The sequence below is a fragment of the Rhagoletis pomonella genome, unplaced genomic scaffold, assembly GCF_013731165.1.
Source record: "Rhagoletis pomonella isolate Grant_MI unplaced genomic scaffold, Rhpom_1.0 Rhpom_scaffold_00001, whole genome shotgun sequence".
Taxonomy (NCBI): Eukaryota; Metazoa; Arthropoda; class Insecta; order Diptera; family Tephritidae; genus Rhagoletis; species Rhagoletis pomonella.
The window spans coordinates 12659306-12669066 of NW_023458555.1; the positions used below are offsets into that span (position 1 = coordinate 12659306).

At 34.9% G+C, this 9761-nt stretch overlaps 1 protein-coding gene across 1 annotated transcript in view; it reads right to left on the reverse strand.

Annotated features, from left to right (window-relative positions):
• Positions 1 to 4397: 4397 nt before the first annotated feature.
• Positions 4398 to 9761, reverse strand: part of LOC118733779 (general odorant-binding protein 84a-like) — a 6049-nt gene continuing 685 nt past the window's right edge. Inside the window, exon 4 of the mRNA XM_036463376.1 lies at positions 4398 to 4417. Coding sequence (XP_036319269.1) covers positions 4398 to 4417 — 20 coding nt within the window. The remainder of the gene's footprint in view (positions 4418 to 9761) is intronic.

A 9761-nucleotide genomic window follows, 5' to 3' on the forward strand; every position in this document is an offset into this window, starting at 1 on the left:
TTTTATTTTATTTTATTTTATTTTATTTTATTTTATTTTATTTTATTTTGTTTTATTTTATTTTATTTTATTTTATTTAATTTAATTTTTTCTGAATACCGCCTATAATTACCTTAATTTCTTCCCGCCTATTGTTTATCTTATTAACCACCATTACTCACTACAGAAACACTCTCTTATTTTTTTCGATTTGCGTTCTCAAATATACAAACATTTTGTTCCACTTTTCTCTTTGCTTTTCATATTGTTCACTTCCGCCCCCTTGGCCACTTTTTCTAATGCACTCGTAACGGTTATCCACATCTTTGACGCTAACTTTTCGCTATTTGTTCTCACTGCTTTTTTCCATACCTTTTTGGCATTGTTTTGTGATGTTTTTACCACTTCAGCTGTGTTTTCTCCCGCCTCTTTCGTCACTTGCACTCTTGGCGTTTTTTTTTTTTCATTTATTTTTTTCTGTAAGAGCGAAGTTATAAAGTTTTCCAATTTTTGCACAGTTATTATTTTTTTTTGGCGTGATGTGCTCTGCTTTGTGCACATTTTTTGCGTAACTAATATATGTGTGGATATATACATATGTATGATTATATTCATACATTTTTTTACTTTGCCGCTAACTTTGATTTGTATATTTCTAAACGTTCGTACATACATAGTTTTGCAATCGCTGCCTTTTTGTTGGGGGGTTTCCCCAATTTTCATTCATACTTCGGACTTTTTTCTGCCAAAGGCTGAATATTTTAACACATCGCGCTTTTTCATGTATGTAAGTATGCATATCCGGACCTACTATATCTATTACAATTTTCGTTAAACTTTGTTTGCCATTTCTGCGCTCACTCACCCGTATTTCTATTTATTTCTTTGCTATGCAAAATTTCGTAAACAGAACTTTTTTTTAGTAGTTTTTCACACACTCATGGTCATACACACATATACATATGTAAGTATGTTTATGTACGCGTGCTTTTTTTTGCACTTTCGCTTAGGAACTTTATGGTTTCAAATATTTTGCACTAAAATCTGATTTTTCTTCTTTCCGTTATTTTTTTTTTGCTCTTTGTTGTTTTTATTTTTTTATTTTCTTGTTCGATTTAACTGAGCAGCACTTTGTTTAGTTTGGTTTAGCGCGAAAATCTTTGCATTTTTTTATATTTATTTTTCATATGCTCAGTTGAATGCCTCCGCTGTCGTTTTATAAAATTCAAATTCAATTTTTTTGCGACCACAAATCCCCTTACTTGTTTTAATCAAGTACTTTTTCTAGAGCTTTTTTCCGCCGCCCGCCTGTTTTTAGATTTACGCATCTTTCGTTTCAACGCTTCGTCGCAGATTTTTATTTTGTTGCTTCCGATTTGCTATATTTTTACTGTTGAATTTCTAGGTTTTCTATTTTATGCTGCTGCTGCACCTTTTTTCCCCATTTGATGAATTTGTTTTGCTGCTTTCTATAACCTTTTAGCAAAATATTGTTGTTGTTTTTTTTTATTTATTATTTTTATTATTTATTTTCTACACTTCTATATCACGTTTTTAGGAACTTTCGTTTTCAGTGTGTGGAGTGTTTTTTGCGGCGCTACATGTAACGCTTTGCGCTACATTTTGCTACACATTTACCGGGTTTTTTGCCACCCTTTGTTTCAGCTCAGCTGCATATCGAGTTTGTTAAGCTTTTTGTCGGCGATTTGCCACTTTTTTAGCCGTCATGCTGCCTAGTCGTTTGGAACATATTAAATAAATATTGAAAAGAAAAAAAAAACCACATCGGCATAGAATTGAATAGAAAAGCCGGGCATTTTGAACACCGGTGCAGTGGTAAAAAAAAATAAACTAAATACATTTCATGTTTGGGAAAAAAATATTTTTCATTCAGAAATGCTTAGAATCGAAGTTGTGAATGGCGGCGTGCGTACAAACGCACGTACGTATATATATATATGTATAAGCCGTGATTGGAGTGTTTGATACATACATACATACATACAAAGGCATAGTATTCGAATGAGTGTTTGCAATGCTACATATTATACGGCATACGTTACACACCTGCTTACACACATACAACATTTTTTTTTATACAATGGATCAGAACTAACATTTAGAGTTCAATGTCAAACTAAAAAAGGGGAATATTTATGTACCTACATACCTATAAACATACACATATACCCGTATTTTCACATGTTTATATTCATAGTAGATTCATCTACAGTACGTAACGAGGCTGCTTGAAAAGGGAATGGACAAGAGTTCAGCAGAAAGATGTACATGGGGTAAAATTTTACCCGAGAGAAAATTTTCGTAGCATGAATTGAGAGCTTTGAGAGACCTAGTTCAGATCATAGCTCTAGTGGTAAAATTGAGAGTACTGGAAACATTTTTAAGTACTATTTTTTCCACAGCTGCGTGTAGTATTTTCTACCTATTAATACAATTGAATTTAAATTTTATAATAGGCAATGAATGTCCTTAAAATTTTTTTCTTATAAAGCCTTATTAAATTTTTTTGAACTCGTAATTTGAAATAGTATTGTACACAGGGGGCAACCCTCTCAAGAAAATATGCTGTATATTATTTCAGGTCATTAGTTATCTCAAAAGCTTTCACTTTGATAGTTTTAGTAAAATTTTATTTAACCCGCCAATTAGATTGATTTTTCCCAGCTTTTGGCAGCTCATTAAAGCTCTCGTTTGATACCCATATTGAAGGATTTCGTTTAAATTATTAACTGAGCTGATTTTAACAGGTGGCAACCCTACTAAATAATATTTTCCAAATAAATCGTTATTTAAATACTTTCGTCTGGCACTTAGGTTGTTGTGATATTTTATTTAAATTATTAATTTCACGATTTTGAATTTGAGAAAGGTGGCAGCTCCTTTTCCAAATTTTTTCTAAATAAATCGTTTGGAAACTCTTTCGTTTGACACCCACATCGTAATAATACTTTATTTCAGTTATTAATTAATTGAATTTAAATTTTGAAAAAGTGGCAACTCTCTTCAACAAAAATTTTCCAAATGCTAATCCGAGTTAGAATCCGTTCGGCAATTTTAGCGTGAATGAGCAACACATTTTCATTTCAGCTACCCATTTAACCGTGCGCAGAATGACTAATCCACCTTGCATACCAAAGTTTTCGCCCAGCGCTCGTTGAGCTGGCTAGATGCCCTATTTTCCTGCAGTATGCCCTCACACAGTCTTTTCACCTGTCGACAACTGCTCAAGAGTGTCCCCACTTACCAGTTTATCAGTCCTATAATTTCCATAACGATATTGGCTTGAAGGGCATATAGGTTTGACAGCGATGTACTCCACCGCGATCGAGAGGCACGCCCAGAAATTTTCGAAATCCTAAGGCTTAACTTATATTACATTTGCAACCAATCCGCTTTTGCTTTTATGGAGGTTACACTGCAGTGATTTGGTAGCTTAAATTTGAGCTTTATTCAGAGCTTTTCACATACTAACCCTTCTTCTGTTAATAAATTCAACGCCATCTGATTGCAAATACCTCATTCGATGCTAAATATCTTCATTTGAAAAGAAATTGGTGTGCGATGCCGACAAACGCAGCAAAAGCATTAAAGCTTTTGAAAAATCCGGAGTGCTCGTTGTTAGTAGTAAACTTGTGGGAAACTTAGCAATGTTTACGCTTGTGGTCCGAAATTCCGCATTGACACCAACTATGGCAGCTCTTTATACTCTCGCCAACTACTTATCTTTCACAAGCGGGAATGCCATACAATAAAAATCGGTTAAGTGACGGTTTCATAGAGTCAATAAACCACTTTCGCTTGCCAGTATAAGGCTACCTGATACCTTCTATGCCCTTTACAACGTGTGTGACTTCCGGGATAAGTTTATACCGGGTGCCTATGAACAGCCTTCCAACATTATATATGTACTAATTCAACCGCATAAAAACCACCCGATAGCTCCTCCCTTCCAGAGCCTCGGCTGCGACCCAAATGAGAAATGAACGGAATGTACTTCACTCTTTTGCCCAATAGAAGCGCGAAGTGGCAGCTGCTGGCTGCTAAAGTTTTGTCACAAGCCAAGATAGCTAAAAACTGGGAAATTGTGCTTAAGCGCCAATATTCTAAAAATCTGCGAAAATATGCAAGCTCTGCGTTTTTTGTCGGAGAAATATATAAAGTTCGAAAAGGTGTTTCTATGGGCAAAGGTTGCAGTATGTAATTCGGCAGTAGTGATGAAACCCATCAGAGCTATCGAGATTAATCTTCTTATAATCTTACTAGATAAACTTGACTCCTTTGAATTATTTTAGAACTAATGGAATGCACTAAAAAAATTTTGTTGTATCAGAAGTTAATATTTGTACCTGTACCCTTCGTACACATCTAAAACTTCCAATTGGAATAACACTACTAATCTATGCACTTACGCACATGCCTATAAACACATGTAGATATACACATTACTGCACATAAATGTAATAAGAAAGCCAATCACCTCCAACAAACAAACCAAACAAATCTCACTCTCTCCCACACACAGTTGCCTACACTGCGTATACGCAACTCATTTGCTAATACCACGCATACGACATGGTGGGAGAGCAAACGAAACACCTACTTTAAAAACAAGTACACATACATATGTACATAGGTACAAACTCACATTCATGCATACATACATACATAGATACAATCATGAATAAGTACGAAATGCTCGTGTTGACTTACTGACCTAACACAATGGCTAGTGAGTTGTAGCCCCAATGGAGATTTCTTACATATTAACAAAGAAGAAGGCAGAAGAAAATATTCGCGAAGATGAGAAAACAGAAAATGTGAAATAATAATAAATTATACAGCAAATAAAAAAATACTAAATGACGCAAAGAAAGTTCAGACATACATACATACATACATATGTACTTACATATGAACAAATGCTAATTCATACCAAGTTATTCTTCTATGTACATACATACATGTGTACGTAAGTATTTGGCAGGCAAGTTTGCCATTTAAAATAAAGCTTAGATGTGCACTTAAATATTTGCGGATTTTTATGTTCTTTATTATTTTATTTCTCCATATAGTTACATATCTACTTATATGCTTCAAAAGCTAAATCGGAAGAAGGTTGCTTCATTGATTAAACTAATTTATAGTTTAAAACTTTGAAATTGTATTGTCCGAAAGGAACAGAAATAGGAATAGGCTAATGTTGTATACTTAGGGAACGTACACACAGGAAGTGGAGCGGCGCCAAGCGAAGCTCCAAGAGTTCACACTGAACGAGGTGAGGTGGAGCTTTTTGCATAGACTCGGCTTGAAAGATGCGTTAAACTTACCTTCACTGAAAAGGTTAAATTAATTTCTTATTTTACATCAAAATATTTGCTGAAAACTTTGTTTTTATTTAAATATGTACATACATATATATTTTGATTTTTTGTTTACAGTAGCACCACAAAGCTTAAAAATCAAACAGCAAATTCGGGAACAAAAACTGCTTCCCTTTCGGCTTCAAAATTCTTCTAAAAAAGTTTACTATATGAACACTTAGGGGGTTCACAAGTTGCTGTATACTGTGGTATTGTTTGTTGTATGTCGTAAACTTTAAACGGGATTCGCAAGCTACCATAAAAGTCGTATTATGAAATTTCACACCATTAAAAAATATTTGGTTGTAGTTTCAAGTCCATTGAAGATTTATTTAGAAGCTAAAAAATTTACGACATACGACACTTACGACACCTTGTGAATCGCCTAACTATAATATTCATACATATGTACATATGAACTGTACAAACATAATGTAAATAACTTCAGTAATCTGAAAGCTTCGACCCGCGCCAAACGGTTTCGTTCGGCTCAAAGAATCGTTTTTTCATTTACGGAGCGCAAAATATAGTTGAAAGTTTTGAGTGATCGGCTTATAAGAAAAGCTAATCTGGTTATTGATTCAGAGCAATGCCAACCAGTATTAGATGTTCTATATGTAATTCTCCGAATTTTTTTGCGATCACAGAGCCTTCTGTTATATAAATAAATGAGCTAGTGCGTTTTCCTTCTGAGAATATTATTAAGATTAACAGGACAATTCTTGCCAAGGTAGTTGAAAGTCCATTTTTGAAAAACAATTTAAAGATAGTGGTCATGATACTTTGAAAGATTTTGTTTATTGTGGCATGAAAGTCTTTTAAAAAAAAGCGCCCTTTCAAACTTTCATGGTGAAAAATTCATTTGACAGAAAGCACGTGTGTATAATTTTCCTTGCGCTATTTTAATAATCGCTATGGCCGGGTGCGCAAAGCACTGGCGCGCGATTCCAGAGATCCGTTGTCGAGTCCTCAAGCAGCGGAGAGTTTTTCATTTTTTTGTTAAGTATTCTTTTAGATTTTATTGGAATTTTTAGATTTTATTGTTCAAAAAAAATTAAAAATTTAATGGCTTTTAACTTTTGGGAAAATATTTGGTAAAAAAACAATAAGAAAAGTATTATTCTAAAATTCATTTAATTATTGGAAACTCATTTTATTTTTATTGAACCATGTTGTTCTAATTTTAAGATTTTTTTATTTTAAAAGAAAAAGTTTTTAAAATTTAAATTAGTTGTTTCTTTATTTTAAATTTATTTATATTTTCTTCCAAATTTTAGATTACACATATTATTTTAAAAAGGAAAAAATACATTTCCTAATTTTATTTTATTTTTAGGAAATGATTAAATTTGTTCTGTTTTTAAATGTTTTTCGTTTTTGATTAAAATTTCTTTTTAATCTTATTTAATTTTTAGAAACTTATTTTATTATTTATTTTAAATTACATTTGTTTTCTCATTTCATTTTATATGTAGAAACTCATTTTATTATTTGTGTTAAATTATATTTGATATAATTTTCTTTTCATTTTAAGGTTTTATTGTTTTAAAAAAAATATTGTTGTTTTATTTTAATTCAATTTTTTCCTCTTTTAACTTTTATCGTGTTTAGTTTAATTTTAACTTAAAGTTTTTTTGGTTTTATTTAATTTTAAGGAAATTTGTTTATAATTTTCTTATTTTTAATTATTATTTTTTTTTAATTTTTAGAATTGATTTTATTTTTTATAATACTTGGTTTTTAATTGGTGTTTGCTTCTTCTTAATGTTACGTTTTTTTTCTTTACATAAAAAAAATATTTAATAATAATTAATAATTTAGTTTAAAGAAAACTTATTGCTAAAAGACAAGCATAATAACGCTAGGCCCTACTCGTTAGCAGGTCTTTCAAATAGTCTCGCGAAGAACAGCAAAGAGCATCCAAGAAAAGCTTTCGTTTTCGAAAGACTGTCCTGAGCTGAAAGACATTTGCCATTATTGCCCTGTAAATCAATAATAATAGAAAAACATCCCAATGTTGCAAAAACATCGCATCCCTATTTTAGTTTTCGCCACCGCATGTTTTTGGGAAGATATTCTCCAACCACTTCAATTTAACCTTTATTCGGAATTTCAATCGGTCAAATGAATTAACCAATTAACCGACTTTCCGTAAGTTTAAACAGTTAAATGTAAGGTGCTTTATTGATATTTGCCTCCCTTTTTATTAACTATATAGCAGCTTTATGCGCACGCACGCACATACATTCATACATTCATATGTAGGTACATTCCAAACAACCACAACTGCATCACTTCGTAATGCCGTTATCATGGCATTAATTGTTTTAATTTTATCGCAGCGCCACTTTGTTGTTGCTTGCCTGCCATCAATGTTTGCTGGATGTACAGCTTTTCATTAACAACAGCAGCAGGTGGCGTAAAATTCAGTTTTCGCACACACACACACACACACAACACTTCATCAATAGATATATCCATCGGTCATACGCCTCTTGTACGCACACGTCTTCCTCTGCTCCGCACGCACACTTTACACACGTTTTTTTTTTACTCTTCCCTCTTCTTCTTCTTCTTCGTCGTTGTCGTCGTCGCCGTCCTGTGCACAACCTTTGATGTCTGCGTCGTACTTTCACTTTTTCACGCCTGCAATAATAGCAGTGCAGTGCAGGAAACACATGGCAATCGCCACGCACACACGCAACTCGTTACGTTTTTTATGTATTTGTATAACGGCACAGCTATGGCGCGCTTGCTGCTTGCGGCGGGGGGTGAGTTGGAGCGCGCGCGATGAGCCGCCTGTTAATTAATAACAATAAACAATACAAGGCAATCGAACGCGGCAAATTGCAACGAAGTGCGGCGAATTGGCCAACGCGGCGTAGTGAGCTCAGCACTTTTACACAAATTATTATTTACACTCAAATTTTTTTTTAATTTCTTTTCACTTATGCATAAATGTTTTTAAATATTGTCACTTGGACAGCTTTTGATGGCTGCTGTTTGCCCCCCTGCACGCCGTTGCACTGCACACCGTGCGCGGTTCGCTTTTGTGGCGTGCAACGTATGTGGCACACACGTACGACCGCCACAACGTTTCCCTGCCATATGAGTGACCAAACCGTAGAGCTGTTTGGCTGTTGAGTTCCAGCTGCCGAGGACTGCCTGCTGTAAGGATATCAGTGGCAGCGGCCGCGACAGCGACAGCGACAGCAACAGCAATCGGTGGCGGCGTAGGTAGCGCCGCTGACAGCAGCGGTGCATTATTACCAAAGCTCTTGCTTGTTGTGTATTTGTTTTTATTGCTGTTGCTTCACTGCTACTGCTGCTGCTTATTTTTTCTTACGCTCTTATTATTATTTTATTTCGCCTTTTTTGTGTTCCCTTTTGGCGCACATTTTTTTATTCTATTTTTTTGCTACTTTTTCACAATTCACCCTCATGCAAGGCGCGCGCTGCCTTTTCTCTAACCCCTTTCACTTTTCCATATTTCCATTTTATGTTTTTTGTTGTTGTTGTTGATTTTTTGCGCTCATAAGCTGCCCGTTTTTATTTCACTTGCCATTGCTTTTGTTTTTTTTTTTGTTTTTGTTCTTGTTTTCAATGTGTTCTTTACTTTTTTTCGCTTGCTTCTCATTCACAATGTCCAATTGCTTGTGTTGTTGTAGTGTTTTTTCTTAGCGCACCACACTGCAGTGCAGCATTTTCTTCTAAGATAAAAAGCGCCAACGCTAACGACCGACAGCGCGGCAGCGCGCCGGAAAGCGCAAGGAAAGCGAAAGAAGAGTGGCAGCATCAGCATCAGCAGCTAGCCGTAGCGCCAGCGAAAAAATACAGCAGCGCTTCAACGGTGCAAAAAAAGGAGCAAAGCGTTGAGTAGGGGGGGGAGGGAAATAAAATGAGAAGTGGGGCGGAATGCAGCATAAAATGGAAAAAATATGTAGCGAGGCAAAAAAATATATATCTACTAGGTTTTTTTATTGTTTTTCGTATGAAAGCATGTATGCATGCATGTGCGCTCAGGTTTCTACTACAATTGTCTGTTTGTCCGCATTGCTGCCAGGATAAGTCGTTACACCGCCAGCTACAATGATAGCGGCAACGGCAGTGCGAGCTGAAGAACGCCACCAAGCGAGTAGATTGATTTTCTTTACTACAAACACACACACACACACACACACATGCAGCTACATATTTCGCTTGGCCACTTTTTCTACATTATGCGATTCTTGTAAGTGTGCGCGTGTGTGCGCTTTACCTTATTTTTTTTTTCGACAACCAGCGCGCTGCCATACCCGTATTTCTTATATTTTTTCCTGCCAATGTTTTCAGCGCAAAAGCTTATTTTTTTTTGAGCGCGCTTTCTTCAATGACTTTTTCTTTATACATTTTTTTTCCTTT